A 22,299-nucleotide genomic window follows, 5' to 3' on the forward strand; every position below is an offset into this window, starting at 1 on the left:
GGGGGGGCGTCTGAGTTACTTTCGGGAACCCTGGACATCTTGGATTCAAGACAAATGGGTTCACGAACTGATTCGTACAGGGTACAAGATCAAATTTCGGTCTCGGCCAGCAAACAGGTTCTTTCCATCAAATCTTTACCTGTCTCTGGATCGTTTGACAGATCTCAGGGAGGCAGTGCGGGATCTCCTTGCACAGGGCGTAGTCGTCCCGGTTCCTCGGCAGGACAGGTTTCGAGGCTTTTACTCAAACTTGTTCACGGTGCCATGGAAGGAGGGCAAGGTGCGTCCAATTCTGGACCTCAAGTCGCTGAACCGCTTTGTGTGGATGCAGAAGTTTCGAATGGAATCCATTCAGTCGGTGGTGGCGTCTTTACAACAAGGATACTTTCTGGCCTCCATCAGTTGCATATCTGCAAATCCCTATTTACATTGATAAATAAGAAGCAAAAAGTCGCGCTGGTCCCAGAGTGTGCAGATGGACAATATTATTGACCAGTTCCAAGCATATGAATGCTCAGCAAATAACAGATATATGAAGAGAAAAACGGCAGCCAGCACAACAGGCCTTTGACAATGTCTATGATGATGAAACGCGTCAGTAATGTATGACGCACATAAGCATGCTTCCACCACGGACATTTCGGAAATTCCATGCTGTATTCATTCAAGCGATATGTGAGTACCTGTCTATTTATTTAACAATAAAGCTGGTTTGGACATATTACACTATTGGATTCCCCTTCAATTTTTTCACGAGGTCCACTTCATCTTGCACTTGTGGAGGAGCAAGGGATGGTTCATATCCTATTAGCTTACTCCCATTCCGGTTTTGAGAGTCTATGGAGGTTGATGATCAGTATCTGCTAAGCCGACCCCTACTACTTTTGCCTGACTGACCTTTCATTAATTTGAAGGTCCACCTCAACTGGTAAGAGTACCCTGGTATCAACATCACGGTGGTAAACATCACTCTACAGTGGGATCGGCTTTCTATCATCACTTCCCTTCACTCAGTCTACATACACACAAGCCATGTTTATTCATGTGATTGTATAGGATATCAATTTCCATCTTCCTATCATTTATGTGTATCATAGCTATATGTATTAGGTTTATTATTATCATTAGGCGCTGCACTTTTTATTTATATTTTACATCCCTATTTACCAAGGTCACCAGCGGTATCTCTATTTCGACGTGGCGGAGGAGCACTATCAATTTGTAGCATTACCCTTTGGTCTAGCGTCCGCTCCCAGAGTCTTCACCAAGGTTTTGGCACTGGTGCTGGCTTTGCTCCACAAAAAGGGGATTGTGGTCCTTGGCTATCTGGGCGATCTCCTGTTAAGGGCGAGCTCTTGTGTAACCCTGTCGGGCGACCTGACATTCACAGTTCAGACGCTTGGGGAGTTCAGGTGGACCATCAACTTCCAGAAGTCTGCTCTGACTCCGTCAGTACTTCTGAGTTATCTGGGCATGGTCTTAGACTCCTCTCAAGCAAGAGTCTTTCTCCCAGAGGAAAAACTCCAGACCTTGCAGGAGGAGATCAGGATCCTGATGGCCAACGATCTCTCCTCCCTGGGAACGTGTATGAGGGCCCTGGGGCTGATGGTGTCAGCCTTCGAGGCAGTCCCATTTGCCCAATTTCACACAAGGCCTCTACAAGCAAAGATTCTTGCCAAGTGGGACAAGGATCCACAGTCCTTGGACAGGATGATATGTCTAAGCCGTCTGACGAGGTCGGAGCTCTCATGGTGGCTTCTGTCGCACGCTCTGAGCCAAAGAAGGTCCTTTCTGCCGCTGTTGTGGACAGTGATCACCACGGATGCCAGCCTGATGAGCTGGGGTGGAGTACTGGACACTCTTTGTGCCCAAGGAACGTGGTTAAAGGTGGAATCATCTTTACCGATAAATGTCCTGGAGCTCAGAGCGATCAAACTCTGCCTGCTCCTTTGGATGCCTCGGCTGCACAGTCTCCCGGATCAGGTTCAAACCGACAATGCCACGGCTGTGGCTTACATCAATTACCAAGGGGGCACCAAGAGTGCCCTGGCAGCCAAGGAAGTGGCCAAGGCGCACGTTCCGACTCTCTCCACAGTTCACTTTCCAGGAGTGGAGAACTGGCAGGCGGATTACCTGAGTCGTGAGGCTCTGGATCAGGGGGAATGGTTCCTGCATCCGGAGGTTTTTCGCCTCCTGTGTGCCCAATGGGGAACTCCGGAGGTGGATCTGTTTGCATCTAGTCTAAACAGAAAGGTAGAGCGGTTTGTGGCCAGGGCTTGAGATCCTCTGGCCGATGCCGCGGTGGTGCCTTGGAGCCGCTATCGGCTGATATATGCCTTTCGTCTGATACAGCCGTTGTCACGGTTCCTCCGCAGGTTGGCGGTGGAGAAGGTGCAGGTGATTCTGGTGCCACCAGACTGGCCTCGCCGGTCTTGGTACGCGGACTTGGTAAAGATGGCCGTCGAGCCTCCCTGGCGGCTGCCTCCGAGAGAGGATCTGCTGTCTCAAGGGACGATCTTCCATCCTGCTTTATGGTTCTGGCTTTAACGGCTTGGCTATTGAAGGCCAGGTGTTGAGAGACAAGGGTCTCTCTGATTCTGTCATTCCTACCTTGTTGAGGGCTAGGAAGGCGACTTCCGGGAAGATATACCATCGTATCTGGAAGATGTGTATTGCCTGGTGTCAGTCGCAAGGGTTGTATCCTCGCTATTTTTCAGTGGCAAGGGTCTTGTCCTTCTTGCAGAAAGGTGTGGAGCAATGTTTGGCTTGGGCACGATTAAAGGTCAGGTGTCGGCCTTAGCCATTTACTTCCAATGTCCCTTGGCGCCTAATTCCTTGATTCGCACCTTTATTCAAGGGATGCGTCATCTGGCTCCGCTGAGGATATCCCCTTTACCTCCATGGGATCTGAATTTGGTTTTGTCCATTCTTCAACGGCCTCCCTTTGAAAATATCAGAGAAATTTCTCTGCCTTTGCTGTCTCAGAAGGTTTCCTTCTTGGTGGCTATCACCTCTGCTCGCAGGGTGTCTGAGTTGGCGGCTCTGTCTTGCCGCTCGCCATATCTGGTAGTTCATAGGGATAAGGTTGTTCTGCGACCTAACCAATCCTTTCTTCCTAAGGTGGTGTCAGCTTTCTACCTTAATGAGGATATTGTTTTGCCTTCGCTCTGTGCTAAGCCCAAGCATCCCAAGGAATTTGCCTTGCATTCGCTGGATGTGGTTCGGGCAATCTGGGTTTACCTGTCAGCCACGGAATCCTTTTAGACATCTGATTCTCTGTTTGTCCTTCCTGAGGGATCTCATAAGGGTTCGGCTGCGTCTGCTGCAAACATATCTAAATGGATCAGACAGACTATTGTTTAGGCCTATTCATTGAGTCAGGTTCCTCCTTTCCCTGTGAGGGCGCATTGTACGAGAGCGCTGAGTGCCTCCTGGGCTTTTCGCCATCAGGCTTCTGTGGCTCAGGTGTGTAAGGCGGCGACCTGGTCGTATATACACACCTTTACAAAATTCTACAAGATTGATTTGATGGCATCCTTGGATGCTTCCTTTGGCCGCAAGGTTTTGCAGGCTGCTTTTTGACGAAGGGACTTGGTTTTCTCTTCAGGGGTTAATTTTCTTTTTGGGGTAAGCTCCTGTTGTTTTGGTTGAGCTTCTGTTGCCCTGTTGGCTACGTTTTCATCCTTGGAAATGCGTTACTTTTTTGGTTGCGTTCTTCCCTCCCCTCATGCCTACACTGCTTTGGGACGTCCTATTCGCGAAGAAACATTGAGAGCTGTGTCTGTCAGAGGATGTAAGAGAAAATTAGATTTTTGTAAGAACTTACTGTAAAATCCTTTTCTCTGAGTCCTCTGACAGACGCAGCTCCCGTCCCTTTATTTTGGGGTTGGTTGTGTTTTCTTTCACTGCTTGCTACAAAACTGATTAGTGAGCACAGTGTGTCTGGGGTTATATGGTGAAGGACAGCCCCTATAGGCATGTCAAGTGAAAGTTTTTCACTGCCTGGTCTACTCCTGTAGATGGCACATAACCGATTTGTGAAGAAACATTGAGAGCTGCGTCTGTCAGAGGACACAAGAGAAAAAAAAATCTTTCCACTTGCAAATGCTACACTTTAAATCAGGTAAGTTCTTACAAAAACCCAATTTTTTCAGCAACATGCTATTTTTCTTCTGCAATAAAAGCTTCACAACGCCCCGTTTGCAATCTTCCTTAGAATGTGCAGCTCACCATATATTCTGAGCATGCCTCAGTGCCGGTCTAAACTAGCTCCCACCTAATTCACGGGTGGTACATCATTTCAGGTCAGCCAATTAAGAGCTGAAGATGCCAAACCCAGAAGATGTTGGCTCCTGTGAAGTAGTTTTCGGGTGCCTCATGGGTGGGGGGAGGTGAGTATTTTGGTGTTTAGTTTTGGTTTAATGTTCTATATTAATGGTGTTCAGGTCCCCAAATTTCCTGCTTTTGATCCCCCTCATTACCTGACTCGATGGTGGTATCCTTCCATGGTGCCAGTGTTATCTCTGTGGATAGGGGGAGCTGGATGTTCATCTTGTGAGCTGGAAATACATCAGAGAGTTCAATTATTTCTCATGTTATAGCAAAAATCAGTTTAAAGTGGAACCCCCACCCCCCCAAAAAAAAGGTAAACAAACAAAATAAACAGCCCATGGCATATTGGAAAAAAACATCTATCACTACTATAATCAACTTCAATCCACCATTATTCCCCATAAATCTCTGCTCCTCCTGCTGATGGTGCTCTACTTTTAGGTTGAATGAAGCCCAGCCATCCCCTGCTGTCACAGCCCTTCCCACTGAGGGGGTGTCATCAAACCAGCTCAGACTCAAGGTACTGCTGTAATGAACGGTACTTACACATTTTAGTAAATAAAAAAAGTTAAAATGATTGGTACCCAAAGCCATTATATTCTCCCATTTATAGTTTCACCTCCAATATTTACAGAGGTAAAGGCATCTTGGGACTGTGAAAATTTTTTAAATATAGCTAAAGAATCTTTAAAAAAAGACCAGAATATCACACTATCAGCATTAGCAAAACCTAACCAAAGAGCACATGGTGTCTGGCTACCATTGTGGGTGTTTCATGTCATTAAGGACTGCAGAGTCTAATGTCAACAGAGGCTCTGAGGAAGAATGTAAACTTTTGAAATGCATCAACCAGCAGGGCCCCTGCATGGTCTTCCCTGTGATCTGGAGATTGCTGGTTCCAGGGCTGTAAAGCCATGGGACAGTGGCCTGTATAAGTATATTTTCGTCTTTTCTTTATGCTTGTGAGTGGTTTTAATCTTTTTTATACAAAATACATTTATTTGGGATAATGCACTAGGCTGGTTTGCCCTGTTTTAATTTTATTTCTGTCAACAGCCCCAGTCTGGAAGGTGTACAGTGTGATCAGAGGGAAAGCAAGGTACAGAGGGATTGATTTACTAAAATTGGAGAGTGCAGAATCTGGTTCAGCTGTGCATGGTAGCCAATCAACTTCTAACTTCCTCTTGTTCAGTTAAGCTTTAACAACTAAACGTGGAAGTTGACCAGACAGGTCAGGGATAACGTTGTGGAGAAGTTTAAAGCAGGTTAGGTTATAAAAAAATATTGAAAATGAAAAAACAAACACATGGGGGCACCGGCCTAGTGCATTATCCTCTAAAAAAGGTTAATTGAAATAAAAGGTATAAAAATACTCACAAATGAGTTCTTGTTAAAAGCATATCAAATGGGTACGTTGTCATCAGCATCAAGATCAAAGGCTGTACCATCCCCTGAAGCTGGAAAGGCTTATGCGTTTCGAGGCCTAACCTCTTCTGGAAAAATGTACGTAGTTTGGAAAGGTTTACATGTTTCGAGGCTTAACCTCTTCCTCAGAGTCTTATTAGTCTTTCCAGCTTCAGGGGACGATTGTAAAATAGAGCGGATATTAAAAAATATCTGTAGCGTCTTTTAGGCATTTCGTTCAATAGCTAGGCTGACTTAAAACAAAGTGTGAATTTATTCAAACACACTAGGCATCAATGCAATGTAAAAAATATTACAGTTCAGTAAAAATACAATAAAAATCAGTAAAAAGCTTTTGTAGATGTTGCAGAGTTTGTTCTTAATATAATATCAGCTTGCTCAGTGAGATGATTGAAGAAGTATGTGATGTCTGTGTGTGTCTGTGAACCCCAAAACATTATATATTTTTTTAAAGCAGAGGCCCTACATAACAAAATAGTGGATGTTGCAATTTATTTCATCACACAGTATTTGCGCACAGATTTTCCAAACCCCACTTTTTTAATTTAATGCAGATTTACACTATATAATTCCTAATTGTTTGGTAAAATTTGAAGGATGATCTAATGCCAAATACATAGATACCAAACATGACATGCTTTAAAATTGCTCACGCCCATGCAGCGGCAACAAACTACGTACATTTTTAAAAGCCTTTAAAAGTCTTTACAGGTTACCACTTTGGACTTACAGAGGAGATCTACTGCAATATATACAGCCCTCGACCTGGAATTCACAGCAATACCTCACATGCATGGTGCAATTGTGGTTTACATATGACACTAGACCAACGCTTGCGTGCGCCTTTGCGCGCAAGCACGGTGAGACAGGGGGGCTTGATTTTTTTTTTATTTATTTTGCTTTTTTATGTTATTTTTACACCTTTCGTTTCATTTTTTTTTTTTAATCATTTTTATTGTTATCACAGTGAATTTAAATATCCCCTGTGATAGCAATTTGTAGTGACAGCTACTCTTTTTTAAAAAATTGGGGTCTTTTAGACTCTAGATCTCTCCTCTGATCTTAAAGCATCTAACCACACCATGATTGGTGTGATAAGATGCTTTCCCAATTTCCCAATGGCGCTGTTTATTTCTGGCGAAACAGAAGTCATAAAATGCTCGTACCGGTATCTTAGGCCATAGAGATGATTGGAGCCATTCTTGTCTCCAATCAGCTGTATGGTTAGATAATGGAACCACCAGCTGCACTCTTGGGTTAACCGGTGGGACGCGAGAGCCCGAAAAAAAATGCGGAAGGTGGCGGGGGGGGGGGGGGGGGTCGGGGTTGGTGCTGGAGTCCCCTCCCACTGCTTGTAAAATCAGTCTAGCGGCTAATTATCTGCTAGGATCACTTTTACATGTAAGCCGACCACTGGCTGTAAAAAACGATACCAAAATGATGCCTAAATCTGCAGGCATCATCCTGGTATAACCACTCAAAGTCCAGCAACATACCAATACATTGCTGGTCCTTGTTGGGCATATATTGTAGGTTTTCTTTTTTCATGCAGCCTGTGGGCTGAATGAAAAAAACAGAACCTAACAGATTCCTTCATCCACATCGATCAATGTGGATGAAGAAATATCCGCCAGAAAAGGTGTAGTACACCCATCATTAGCTGACCAAAACATCCAAACCCACTTTCTAATGATAGGTATATGTGACCAAACGCCATGTATACCTAATATTTTTTTAACTGTGGTGGTGAAATCACCTCCTACAGCGCTGCAAGCAGAGATTTCCATATATGCTGAGCGCAAACGCTGTTTGTGTCAGAATATATATAAATCAGTGTGGCAGCTGATGAGTACCTGCAGGGCAAAGTGAACAGTAAACATAAAACATTACATTGGTACCTGAAAAGTACCAATGAAAAACAGTAAAAGTAGGAAGACTATAAGTAGAAGAGTAGAGTAAGAACAGAAAAATAACTCAGACGACAACTATTTTTGGCTTTTTTATTTTATGTTTTTTTTGTAATTTTTATTTTATGTTTTTTTTTGTAATTTTATTTTTTACACTTTTTTTTTCTTCAACGTTAAAGTTCCAGGTTAGGGACTCTCAAAATGACGATAGCCATCAAACATCTTTTGAGACCCTGTGTAAGTGTGCCCTAAACTGTGCCGTGCTGTACCCTACGCTAATAATCCACTAGTGTGTGGTAGCGATGGAAACAGTCACTGTGGCAAAGACCAGGTCGGTCAGGACAGTCGAGACAATAATTACGGGTGTCACGCCTAAATCCACGAATTTACAATCTTGTTTTGGGGTATCTTTGGGTAGGGGTACTCAGGAGGAATTCCGGAAAATGCCTCTTATGCAGCCGGCTCACTGCATCTGGTTGGGGAAGTTGGGCAGGAGCACCTGCTGGATACAGAAGGGCTCTGATTATCTCTTCTTGGTAGTGTAGGAAGGATAATGTTCCTGCAGATGCTTTATATAAGACGTAAGCATTGTAAAAAGCCAATTGGAATAAGTATACAGACACTTTTTTGTACCAGCGTCTGGCCTTACGGGCAATTAAGTACGGTTCCATCATCTGGTCGTTGAAGTCCACCCCTCCCATTTTACAGTTTTAGTCGTGGACACAGAGGGGCTTCTCAGCAACACCAGTGACTGTAGTAATTTCAACTGCTGTGTCTGGGTGAATGGAGGACAGAACGAAAACGTTCCGTTTGTCCCTCCACTTCACTGCGAGAAATTCATCACACCTCAAGCAGGCTCTCTCCCTCTGACTAAGTGGGGCATTTACAAGTTGTTGGGGGAAGCTCCGGCAATTAGATTGCACAGTGCCACATGCGCCAATTTGTAATTGAAAGAGGTGTCTAAAAAGTGGCACGCTCGAATATAAAATGTCCACGTACAAGTGGTACCCCTGTCCGAATAAGGGTGACACCAAGTCACAAACTATCTTGCCGCTGCTCCCTATGTAGTCTGGGCAGTTGGGGGGGCTCCACAGTGCTATCTTTTCCCCTCGTAAACACGGAAACTAACTGTATAGCCTGTGGCAGTGTCACACAGCGTATACAGCTTGACCCCGTATCTGGCACGCTTTCTGGGGAGATACTGCTTGATAGCAAGGCGGCCAGTAAACTTAATCAGGGACTCGTCAACGCAGACATCCTGTTGGGGGATAAACAAGGCTGCAAATCACTGATTGAAGTGGTTTACGAGGGGCCGAATTTTGTGGAGCCGGTCATATCCAGGGTCTCCCTGAGGATGACAGAGTTCATTGTCATTGAAATGCATGAACCAAAATATTTGTTCGTATAGAACCCTGGACATAGCAGCAGAGAACACGCGCATTTGGTGAATTGGGTTAGTGGACCAATATGACCGTAACTCACTCTTTTTAGTAATGCCCATGTTGAAGGATAGGCCCAGAAAGGTCTTAAATTCGGAAACCGTTATAGGTTTCCAGCCGAATTCTCTGGCAAGGGATGAATTTGGATTGGCGGTGATAAATTGGTTAGCATACAAATTACTTTGATCCACAATAGATCTGTAAAGATCTTCAGTGAAAAACAGCTCAAAAAAATTAAGGGGATTTAAACCAGCTGTTTCCACTTGAATTCCGGGTTGGGCAGTGAAAGGGGGAAGTACAGGTGCTGTAGAATCTGTGGGCTGCCAAATAGGATATGCCAGCGCTTCAGGGAGGGCACTATGGGCTCTACAGGCCTGTCTTCAAATTCACGGTGGCTGCGGGCCACTACTCGTGCTAGCCACCGCACCAGCTTCAACTGCACTTATGGGACTCGCCACATCACCAAGTGATACTGCAGTGCTGGTATGCCTAGGTCCAGAGTGTACTAGGCCGCTGGTGCTTGCAAGTTCACCAAAGTCTGAGCGGCACTAGTACTGGCACTCTGCTGCATACGAGAAACATCCGGTTCTTGCATCTCAGCAACTCCAGAATGGGGTCGGGTACGCCTGACCTTAGCAGGGATCCCTCCATTGTCAGAGCTATCTGTCACGGAGCCACTGCTCTCAACAGGTTCATATACTGACCCTGATTCTGCCAATGAGGCTTCCACATCACTCTCATCTGGCATGGTCAGTGTACTGTAGGCCTCTTCACTACTGTACCACCGTTTGGACATTTTAGCAATGAAATTTACAGGTACAGTAGTGTGACTCACAGGTAAAAAAGCACCTGGTTGTCAAGGACTATTTGGTCCCTACTAAAAAAAACTGCTAGTGCTAGCAGAGATCAGGCCTGACTCTGCTAACGCAGCGGTTTTGGGTGGTTTGTGTTTTTTGGAAGTGACAGTAATCTATTGATTACTGCACTTGCCTGGGTGGGGTGGGTTGGGCGGAGGGGCTAAACGCAGGTGCTGGCAGGAATCAGTGCTGATCGTGCAAACACCGCGTTTTGGGAACACTAAACTATGGGGACGTAAATATAGTTCTGATCAGATCAGATATTGATCTGTTCAAACACTATACTAGTAATGGAGGTGTATGTATGTATGTGTGTGCGTGTGTGTGTGTGTGTTAGTGTTAGTGTTACTGGCAATCTGTAATTGACTTTAACTGATGCTAAATAACTGTTAAAAAATGTGGTGGTACCCTGATGCTAACTAGCCTAACTAGCGTCAACCGTGACACTAATACAGTGATTGGTAATCACTGTATATAGTGAAAACTGTGACAGGGCAGTGAAGGGGTTAACTGGGGGAGATCAAGGGGTTAAACCTTTATTGGGGATGTATGGCGCGTGGCCTAAACTTATCTGGGCCTAGCGCAAGTGCAAACTGGGGTCACAAGTGACACTAATACAGTGATCAGTAATTAGCTAATATACTATATATTAGTGCACAGTGTGAAAGGGAGGGAAGGGGTTAACTGGGGGAGATAAAGGGGTTAAAACTTTATTAGGGGATAGGTGGCGGGTGCCCTAAACCTATTTCGGCCTAGTGCAAGTGCAAATTAGGGTCACAAGTGACTCTAAATACAGTGATCAGTAAAATATCTGTATACCACTGTATATAGTGTACACTGTGAGGGGTTTGGGGGGGGTTGAGGGGTGATCTGGAGTGATCAAGGGGTCAAAAGTGTGCCTATGTGTGTTAGTGTCAGTGTAGTGTTATGGAACTCACCTTTTAGATGCTTCTCCTTCTTCTCTTGGAACCGAAAGGGCTCCAGGAGGGAAAAGTACATCACTTCCCCTGCCTGTGTTTACATTACACAGGCAGGGGACATGATGCCATTGGCCAGAACCAATCACCAGATCCAGACCAAAAATCATTGGTCTGCATCTGGTGACTGATCAGTTCTGAGCCGAATCAGACCAGGATTGGGCTTGCAGGGTGCGGGAGCCGTGAATGTGTGAATGTGCGCGACGTAGACCTATCTGTATACTCATTTGATGTACTTGCATGTTTATTGTACTTACCTTCAATAAATGTAATACTATGTCTAACTTTCTAGTTAGTGGCTATGTGTGTTATACCTCCTTTAAAGTCCCAGGGCGAACTTTGTATTTTTGTGCATGTAATTTAGGGATGGAGGTGTTTCACTGGTGGCATCAGACCACTTTTATTAATTTGTTTCTGTCAGTACAGAAGGCGTGGATCCTGTGTTCCTGTAAAGCAGAAATACCGTTCCATGCCTTCCACTAGTAAAAGCACCTCCCCCACTGTTGTAAAACTGGACATAGGAGAGCCGCAGTGCTGCAGTAGCAGCAATGTAAGCGGTCGTCAAGTGGTTAAACCAGAAGTAATTCTTCGTCTAAAAATACCTTTCATAATTTCTTCACCTTTTTCCATTTCTTTCTTAATCGATTTATAAAATAGTTTCATTCTAACCATAATACAGATTTGAAATAAAATATATATATCTCATAATGATAAATATAATAACTAACGGATGCAATAATATATTTCCGGCTGCAGTAATTACTGAAGGTTTTCCCCACATTGATACAGTATGTTTAAACTTTAACCACCATGAATGACCTGAAAAATCAGACCAATCATACTCTATTCCTTGTAGATTTCCCTGTTCATGCTTAAATATAATCTCTGCTTTCTGAAGTTCTTCAGATAAAGCAATTAATAATCCTTTATATTTTTGTATGATATCAGCCCATTCCCTCCATGGGAATTCATCTACTTGAGATATATTATATTGTATAGGAAGAACACTTACATTTCATAGGATAATTTTCTAATGATATGCAACACTCATATATACCTGTGTCATTTAGAGTTGGACTAGTGTGATGATAACTAAAGCTATTATCTGTCCAATCTATATTTCCAAAAATCACCCTTACGGATTATATTATTTGGGCTATGATAAAGACTACCCAACAACTCTTCCAAAATAGTGAATTTTGAGGTAAATATATTTGCGTAGTGCATCTCAAAATTAAATAATCTTTTCCTTCTGTAACTTTAAGAGATTGCAGAGATACTTTTATATCTGGAATAATCAAATCTACAACTGTAATAATGACCTTTACTTGACTTGAGCTAAACCTCTTACTATTTGAAAATCCCGTACTCTATTTACATCTCCTATTTCATCTCCTGTAATTTTTAAATGTTCAGGATCTACAAACTGTATATAATTTTGTGTTAAAAACCAAATATCTGATTTAGATCCTCCAATAGAAGCAGTTCTAACCCTATCTGTTGTTACATCACCAGTCCAGGTTGTAGACTCATTTCCTTTTAAAACTATAACCCAGAATCCCATATTTGTTAAATTACATTCATATGTACCAATTTTGTTATTATTAGCATATGATCCTTGCATTTTTATAAACTCTGTTTTGGATTCTATTCTAGCATGTATTTTAATCGTGTTACTATGAAAAAAATATAGTTCCATACAACAACTAGTCCCATAACCTATGCAAATGAATCCATATAAATCTTTGCTTGTTTCAAAGTTACTGTATCTTGGAAAATATCTCTTATTTCTAGATAGTTGCAAGTCTCTTTTATGAAGGGTCTCCTTCTGGTTCTCTTCTGCTGAGCTGGAAAAAGTCTTGTAAGTTTTTATAAAAAAGAATGTCATTAAAGAAAAAAGGAGTCATGTGATGATGAATTTTCTCCCTTTAATGTGTTTTCTTTCTTTCCGATTTTCAGATGTTTTCTTTATTACTTTTGGAGTTTGTTGTTTCTCCATGTTTGATTATCAGATGCCATATCTGCTAAAGAAATGCAATATCATTATCTTGGCATAAACAATTTGCTTTGATCATATTTTTTGTTATCTCTGTGCATTTTTCACAGAATTGAGAGGCCTTTGGACTTGTATCATTACACCTAATGTATCCAAAATCTCAACAGGACCTTCCCAATTACTTTGCCACGGTCCGGTTTTCCGAAAGGTTTTAATCATGACTTGTCCACCTTTCTCAAATTTTGAGGAGTGTGGAGGAATCATTTTCTGCATGTGAGAAGCTGCATGTGGCAAAATGGTGTTCAGATTGTCTTGCAACATCTGTAACCATTTGGTTTTCTCAATCGCTTCTTTCTGCGGAGTAGACAAAAAAGGTTCATGTGAAAACACCAGAGGAATTTTCCTACCTGTCATTAGTTCAAATGGACTGTATTGTGTAGATGAGGATGTTGTACTTCTGATACTCATTAGAACAAAAGGTACAGCATCTACCCATGTACTTCTTTTGTCTAGTAACATTTTTGCATTTCTGGACTTGATAGGTCCTATTCATTCTTTCCACAATACCTGCATATTGTGGATGGTATGGAACATGAAATCTTTGTTGAATTCCCACTATTTTGCACACTGCTTGCATTATTTTACCTGTAAAATGTGATCCTTGATCCAAACTGAGGTTCATTGGGATCCCCCAAGTTGGAAAAAACATGATTAATTAACATTTTTGCAGTTCTTAGTGCATCATCTGTACGCACCGGTAAAATTTCAACCCATTTTGAAAAAACATCAACAATTATGAGAGCATATCTCAATCCATTTTTTCCTGCAGGCAGAGGTCCTATATAGTCAATTTGTAATGTGGACCATGGACCATTAGCTGGAGGAATTCTTTGTAAGGGAGGTTTTTGTTCCTTTGGTCTGGGGTTTACTTGAGCACACATTAGACAAGATTGAATTACATTGTCTACAGTTTCTTCCATTTTTTCCCCAGAAAAACTTCTCTCTGAGAACCTCTAGTAATTTCTACTTTCCTATATGGCCTAAGCTTTCATGATTGTATTTTGTGAATTCTACCTGCAAATGTTTTGGTATAACAGGACGCAGAACCCCGTTTAAGTCATGACACAAAATCCCATTTTCACAAACGAAGGGAGATTTTGAATCAACCTGAGAAACAGAAAGGGACTGATCCATTTTCTGTTCTTCTGCAAATGAGGGGATCTGTGTATCTGTCTTCCTGACTACACTCACGGAAACTGATTCAGATGGAATCTCTGACTGTTCAGTAACAGCTGCTTCTTTTGCTAATGTGTCAGCTGTCCTGTTACCAATGCTTAATTCATCATTATCTTTTTTATGAGCTGGTACGTTTACAATAGCATAAGCACAAGGGTTTTTTCTGCTAGTGTGAAAATTGATTCTAGTATTTCTCTATGTACCAAAACTTTGTTTGAGGCATCTACAAAACCTCTCCTTTTCCAAATTGGCAAATAGTCAGTAAGAGAACGCACAACATATGAACTGTCACTATAGATTGCTAGTGGACCGTGGTTTTCTTAATAGTCTACAGTCAGTACTGTTTCTACGGTTAACAGCTCTGCTTTTTGTGCTGAAAAGTGTCCTGGAAGTCTGTGTTGTATGGCATATCCTCTTTTTGGAAACCAGGTTGCATAACCTGAAAAATACTCTCCTGAAATACAGTATCGTGAACCAACCACAAACACTGGTTCATCGGTCTTCTCTGCTTCTCTGCGAAACAGAGGAGAGTAGGAATCCTGGACTTCACATGAACACTCATGTTCCAATCCATTATATTCCATCAACTGAGGGAGTACATACTTCACGTTTTGTTCAACCTGGATCTGTTTAGGTGATAAAGCCAACAACCATTGTGAAAATCTTTGATTAGAAACACCTGGAACATTTTTCTCAAGGAGACATTTCAGGGTGGAATTGTGTTCAGGGTGTTTGTAAGATAATTTTGTTAAATCCTACAATGTGCTCAGTTGCTTTTACTGCATAGTGAATTCCTACCAATTGTTTGACACGTGTCAAAACCTTTCTCAACCGGAGTTAAAATCCTAGAGAAATATCCCAAAATCCTTCAATTTCCTCCTTGTAATTGGAGCAGCACAGAAGAAATAGCATTTTCAGATGTATGCACCTGTAAAGCAAATGGTGCTTGCTTTTCTACTGTAGCTAGGGCTGGTGCTGTCTGCAAATCTTTTTTCAAAGATTCAAAGGCTTTTGGTGAACTTCTGTCCAAGGACCAAAACTATTTTCCTCATTGTTTTTCAGAAGTTCATACAAACATTTTGCTTTCTCAGCAAATGACTCAATGAACGCTCGTGAAAAATTCACTAATCCTAGGAACTGTCTTAGTGCTTTAAATGTAGCTGGTACAGGAAGTGCAGCAATAGCATTAACCCTTTCTTGAAGAGGTTGACGTTTGCCCGGACTAATCTGAATACCGAGAAACTTGACCTTGTGTTTCATGAGCTGAACTTTATGAGTATTCAGCTTGAGACCTGCATCTTACAGCAGATCAAACAATTCTGCCAAAAGAGTTAAATGCTCTTCCTCACTTTCAGAGGACAATAAAATATCGTCCACATACCCTAAAATACAGTCTGGCCTAGAAAATTTTGATAAGACTTTCACTAAAGCTTGATGAAATACACTTGGACTTAGATGGAGGCCTTGAGGAAAACGATTGATTGGTATATTGCTCATTTTGGAATGAAAATGCGAATTTATATTGACAACTTTTGGTTAAAGCAATCGAAAAAAATCAGTTTGAAATATCAATCACGGAGAACACCTTTGCTTTTGCATCAATTCGAGACATTATGTCAGGTGTTTCTGCAACTAATGGGGCACAATTTGGGGTATATTTATTCAGCATTCTGAGGTCAACCAGAAGACTGAATGAACTAGGGTCATCTCTTTTAGGTACTACCCATAATGGATTGTTTGTTAGTGAATTTGTTTTCCTAATAATACCTTATTGCAAAAGTTCTTGTATAACAAGTGACACTGGTTCAATAGACTCTGTTGGCAATTTGTATTGTTTCTGGGCTGGTGGATCTCGCCCTTGCACATCTACTTCAATGTCTTTGAACAAACCCGCCTCATTTTTACCTTGGCTCCATAGATTTCTGAATGATTTGACCAATTGTTCTAGCTCTCGATTGTCACCAATATCTGGCCATTTATGGTCTTCAGCAATCACATCTGTTAAACAGATGCTGCTGACTTCACAGTAATCTGCTGGGTCAATTACCACAGGATTAAGATTAATGGAACCTTTCCAGATACCACTGTTACCAATATCAATTATCCAACCTCTTTGTTGAATGACATTTGTTCCAATAATGTTCTCTGCACCTTGACAATACTAAATATCAATTTCAGTATCTAAATAACCAGGAATTTCAAATGAAACCTTTTTACACTTAGAAGCTTTGGAATTACCTGATCCATTAAATTCAACAACTGTGCAAACTGCTGCGTCTGTCACAAGAGGTAGTCTTACACCAGTAATAGAGATTTCAGCACCTGTATCAATTAGGAACTTGTTATTAGGAAGTTTTTGTCCATTCAATTTTGCTTTACGGTAAGGGCGTCCACATTTATCTAGACATATTGGTGATACATATTCTAGATAATGAGACTTTATTTCCTTTTTATTTTCTAGTCACGGGGTAGGCAATGATGGATTTGAATCAACAGTGGCAGATTGCAAGTTCTTTTCACTTTTCAGGAACATAAGGAGAAGAAGATTGAGTTACATTTGGACGAGGAGAAGCAGATGGTTCAAGAGGTATAAGTCCATTCTCTTTATCTATATCTCTTAAATGTTTCATCTGCATATCCTTTAAGAATTGTCTACACTGCCATTTTTAAATGACCTGGTTTATGACAAAAGTAACAAGAAACAGGTTCCCTCTGTCTCATTTGCTTGTATTTGTAATTTCTACTAGTAGCAGTCAATCCTGTCTTAGCTGTAGTGTGACTATTCCTTTTTAAAGTATCATTATGAACTAGAGCGATCTTAGACTTTAGATTGCCCTGTTTCATTTGCCTTCTAACTTTATCGATGAAGCTAGCAGCTTCTGATAAAGAATTCTCATGTGCAATGGCCAATGAAACCGGATCAAGATATTTAAACTTTTTCACAAATAAATGTATCAATCCAGTGTCATTTTCATTGTCTTTACCCAAAATCATTTTAGATGCCTTTGAGAATTTAATTTTAAATTCAAAGGGGTCCTCTCTAATTGACGTCTGTAATGCATCAAGTGTTTCAATTAACGGAACATCCCTCGCCTGTTGTACATAGTAACAATTGTCGTAATCTCTCTGATTCGTCACTATGTTTTTCCTGTCCATTGTCATCAATAATAGGTGATGCCGTCGTGCATAATGTGCAGGCAACCAAAGATAAAATATATGATTACGCTGTTCGTCTGTAAGATTGTATCTGACAGTGTATGACTCAATTACATCCGCGTTATGAAAGGCGTCTGCCCTTAAATCATATGCTGGGATGTCTTTTAAAACTTTCATTAATTGGTCATGTATTTGTAACTTTAATTTTTCTTTCTAATCTCCGTGTCGTCCTCAGCGTCATTTTCCCTTCTTTCTGAACTATCTGGAATAGAGGAAACTTGATGCTTTGATTTAGATGCAGTATTTTTGTTTTCATTTGTTATCACAGAAATCTGTCTGCTACCATTCTGTAATTTTAACAAAATATTTGTTTTTGAGTCAATTTGTTCCTCAAGATCCTCTATATCAATACAGAAAATCTCACGGTTTGGACAATTAAGAGAGTCTTGGGACAAATTTTCATGAATCCCTGTGTTCTGTACAGTGTTACATTCTGTCTGTTTTATTGTACTAATATTTTTAGCAGGTAAATCAACATTAAGAAGCATTTTGTTAAATATTCTTACCAACTTTAAAATATTAGAGATCTTTTTACGCTGTTTGTTTAGAGTAAATCTATCTATCTGAACATTAGCTTGTAAACATTCCTTGTACATATATGCCAAAAGTGACTGTCATTTGGATACATAGACACATCTTTAAATTCTAGCTTACTTTCTCTAGCTAGGTCATCAATAAATTCCATGACTTTTACTCACCGTAATCAGAAGATTTTCTCGTCTTCAGCCGGCTCAATCACTGGACCTCTTGTCCAACGTCTGATGAAACACCAACACCTATTTCTAGGTTCTTTGACGGTTGTTTTTTCCCGAGACTTGATCAATCATGAAATTGTGTTAGTCTCCCCCTTTGTCAAGGATGTGGGAAAAATAAAATGACGACTTTGGCTGGCTCGCCAAAATGTACAATAGAGCGTATATTAAAAAATATCTGTTGTTAGTGTGAAGGCGCTTGGTTATTTTTCTATTTGTTATTTAAATCTATAATTTACCCACTGCCCTTTAATTGTATGAATACAATAGTTATGATAAGTAGAAAAGTAAAAAAGGCGCTGGTATAGATAAAGGGTTGGGAGCTGGTATAGATATAGGGTTGGGAGCACAGGATCTGCAGTTTCCTGTTGCTCGCTTTAGCTTCCCTTGTAGCATGGCAGCAGTCTGGCGTGCGTTCCAATGTTAGTGTGGAGGTGAGTCAGTCTTTCTCTGGACTTCTGGGTTTAGCAGGGACCACGATGCATTTCGCTAGTATAGCGTCATCAGGCAGTCTGATGCATCGTGGTCCCTGCTGCAGATCCTGTGTTCCCAACCCTAATAAGATCCTGTAGCAACCAATGTCCATTGCCCTGTGCCAGGCAGGCACAACAATATGTAAGCAGCCAATTTTTATGATTTATTTTATTTCATAATAAAACAGTATTACACTATCTTTTTGGCTTTACATTTGTCTCCCTGCATATGGGCTCTACTCATCTACATGAAAAAACAATTGGAGGAGTGAGGAGAAGGAGAAATGTATCTTTATGTTATCCTTTGATACCAAACATATAATTAATGAGGAATGAAGGAGTCCTAATGGTCTGATCCACCTATATAATAGGATTAAAGGCGTTTGAGGTCTGTGTGACCTAGTGATTTCTGGTATGTGGCATTGATTACCACCTTTTCTCACTGGAGCACCTGATCCATAGGAAATGAACCCCTGCACCATTATTTGCATGATCTTTTTTCAGTTCACCATTTTAGCACTATTGAAGCATTATTTTATCATTTATTTATCATTGGAGTATTGTTTTATCATTTATTCACGGACCATTGCATTTATATTTAAGTTATTGAAAGTTTTAAAATCTTTTAAAGTTTCAAGAAGCACAGCACTATTGAAAAATACCTGTATGAATTATATTTATTTTTTATATAGAATTTTTTTGCACTATCTAGCACTTTAAGCAATTATATTGAAAGAATTATTATTTATTGACTGCACTGCTGTAATACTGAGAAAAGTATATATGTTTAATTAGTACCTATTTCATAGGTAACATTCTCAGCAATTTTGCACAGAAAAGCTAGCACTTTAATTTGAATATTCACAGCCTCATTTGCATACTAGCACTAAGCAATCTAACCCCTAATCCAGTGCAAATAATATATCTATACCAGCGCCTTTTTTACTTTTCTACTCATCATTAAAAAATATCTGTAGCGTCTTTTAGACGTATCGTTCAATAGCCAGGCTGACTTAAAACAAAGTGTGAATTTATTCAAACACACTAGGCATAAATGCAATGTAAATAATATTACAGTTCAGTAAAATACAATAAAAATGGGTAAAAAGCTTTTGTAGATGTTGCAGCGTTTGTTCTTAATAGAATGTCAGTTTGCTCAGTGAGATGATTGCAGAAGTCTGTGATGTCTGTGTGTGTGTGTGAGCATGCATGCAAGTTGTATCATTTAGAATGCAGTGGCGGCTGGTGCTCAAAATTTTTTGGGGGGGGGGGGCGCAAACAGAAAAATGTAATAGGCATTGCTTCGCGGCAAAAAACGCTGTAAAAAATTGCGTGACTTTGAGGTCGCAAAAAAGTGTGAAAGGGGCCTTCAGTAATTAAGGTATAGCGTGCCCCCTTTCATTGCACAGAGACCAGCGTGCCCCCTTTCAATGCACGGTGACCAGCGTGCCCCCTTTCAATGCACAGTGACCAGTGTGCCCCCTTTCAATGCACAGTGACCAGCGTGCCCCCTTCAATGCAGTGACCAGCGTGCCCCCTTCAATGCAGTGACCAGCGTGCCCCCTTCAATGCAGTGACCAGCGTGCCCCCTTCAATGCAGAGACCAGTGTACATGCCCCCTTCAATGCAGAGACCAGCGTGCGTGCCCCCTTCAATGCAGAGACCTGCATGCGTGCCCCCTTCAATGCAGAGGCCAGCGTACATGCCCCCTTCAAAGCAGTGACAAGCGTACATGCCCCCATTCAATGCAGAGGCCAGCGTACATGCCCCCTTCAATGCAGTGACCAGCGTACGTGCCCCCTTCAATGCAGTGACCAGCGTACGTGCCCCCTTCAATGCAGTGACCAGCGTACGTGCCGCCTTCAATGCAGTGACCAGCGTACGTGCCCTCTTCAATGCAGTGACCAGCGTACGTGCCCCCTTCAATGCAGTGACCAGCGTACGTGCCCCCTTCAATGCAGTGACCAGCGTACATGCCCCCTTCAATGCAGTGACCAGCGTACATGCCCCCTTCAATGCATTGACCAGCGTAGATGCCCCCTTTAATGCAGTGACCAGCGTGCGTGCCCCCTTTAATGCAGTGACCAGGGTGCGTGCCCCCTTCAATGCAGTGACCAGCGTACATGACCCCTTCAATGCAGTGACCAGCGTGCATTTGTTTTCATTCGCGATTGTCACACAATGGGTGGTCCCGAGGCGCACTGCTCTGCCCCCCGGGTCCACCCTTTGCTGCAGCATATTAGAGCCTCTGGCTCTAATCAGGTGATGCAAAAAAAAAGCCCCATTGAACTCCATGCGTCCGGCGCCCCACATGTAGATTAGGGGGCCAGACGCATGGATAGGGGGGGCGGCGCCCCTGCGCCCCCAACACACCGGCCGCCACTGTTAGAATGTATGCCTCCCGAGTGTCCCTGTATAGCTGTTTTAAATACCGTTTTCGAACAAGGACCTGTTATTTAGCTAAATTTGTCACGGTTCAAATATACATATAGCTAAACAAGGCTGTAAAGTATTTTGAGTAATGACAATCACATGTTAAAATTCCGGGAAAACCATGTACTGTAGTAATTTATGAATGCATAGCTTCTGACCTACTGACCTTACACAATAATCTTTGAACATCAGAAGAACAGCTGACAAAATGACATTCATTCTCTTAAATCAGAATTTGACCCATGTCAAGCTACATATGAGCAAAATCTGTATAGTATTAAAGCCAAATTAATAAAATAATTCTACCATGGTACAGCCTTTGATCTTGATGCTGATGACAACATACCCATTTGATATGCTTTTAACAAGAACTGGTTTGTGAGTATTTTTATACCTTTTATTTCAATAAACCTTTTTTAGAGGATAATGTACTAGGCCGGAGCACCCTTGTGTTTGTTTTTTCATTTTCAGTGGTTTTTGACTACCCTTGTCTTGTAAGGGGCTGCAAGGCCAAAGCATTTCATGGAGTCCGAAGTTCTCAACAGCTGCATGATCGTGGCTAAGATGAATATTTGATCACACTACTATGAGCGCAGGAGACAGGTGCTTTGCACCAAATTTTTGGTTTGTTGTATAAAAAAATATCCCAAGCTTTGAACATCTCACGGAGCACTTTTCAATCCATCATCTGAAAATAGAAAGAGTATGGCACAACTGCAAACCTACCAAGACATGGCCGTCCACCTAAACTGACAGGCCGGGCAACCAGAGCTTTATTTAGAGAAGCAGCCAAGAGGCCCATGGTAACTCTGGAGGAGCTTCAGAGATCCACAGCTCAGGTGGGAGAATCTGCCCACAGGACAACTATTAGTCATGCACTTCACAAATCTGGCCTTTATGGAAGAGTTGCAAGAAGAAAGCCATTGTTGAAAGAAAGTAGGGATAGACCGATTATCGGCAAGGCCAATACAGGCATACTCCACTTTTAAGTACACAATGGGACCAGAGCATGTATGTCAAACGAAAATGTACTTAAAGTGAAGCAATACATTTTTTCATTTCTCAATGCATGTAAATACACTAGCTCCATAGGAAATCTTGCTCTGCTTGACATGGCACTGCTGACAAGGACACCAAGCTTGGGGAGCATGTTAAAGGGGATCCAGAACTATGATATGGTAGATTACCTTGGCAAGCTGGCTGGCCACAAATTGGATATGTTGTAGTCCTGGGTCCCCTCTCGGTGCTCCCTACGT

The 22,299-nt window shown here is 41.7% G+C and overlaps 1 protein-coding gene and 1 pseudogene across 2 annotated transcripts in view; both read right to left on the reverse strand.

Annotated features, from left to right (window-relative positions):
- LOC309548258 (protein turtle homolog B-like) overlaps positions 1-22,299 on the reverse strand; it is a gene marked incomplete at both ends in the record, with an annotated part of 70,072 nt that overhangs the window by 11,676 nt on the left and 36,097 nt on the right. The window contains one exon of the mRNA XM_082248207.1: positions 4,482-4,559. Within this exon, the coding sequence (XP_082104333.1) occupies positions 4,482-4,559 (78 nt within the window). The remainder of the gene's footprint in view (positions 1-4,481; positions 4,560-22,299) is intronic.
- LOC309546752 lies at positions 11,924-12,956 on the reverse strand (annotated as a pseudogene). The gene has a single exon. The product of its transcript is annotated as an uncharacterized misc_RNA (transcript).

This window comes from Pelophylax lessonae, assembly GCF_965119305.1.
Source record: "Pelophylax lessonae genome assembly, chromosome: 2".
NCBI classification, from domain to species: domain Eukaryota; kingdom Metazoa; phylum Chordata; class Amphibia; order Anura; family Ranidae; genus Pelophylax; species Pelophylax lessonae.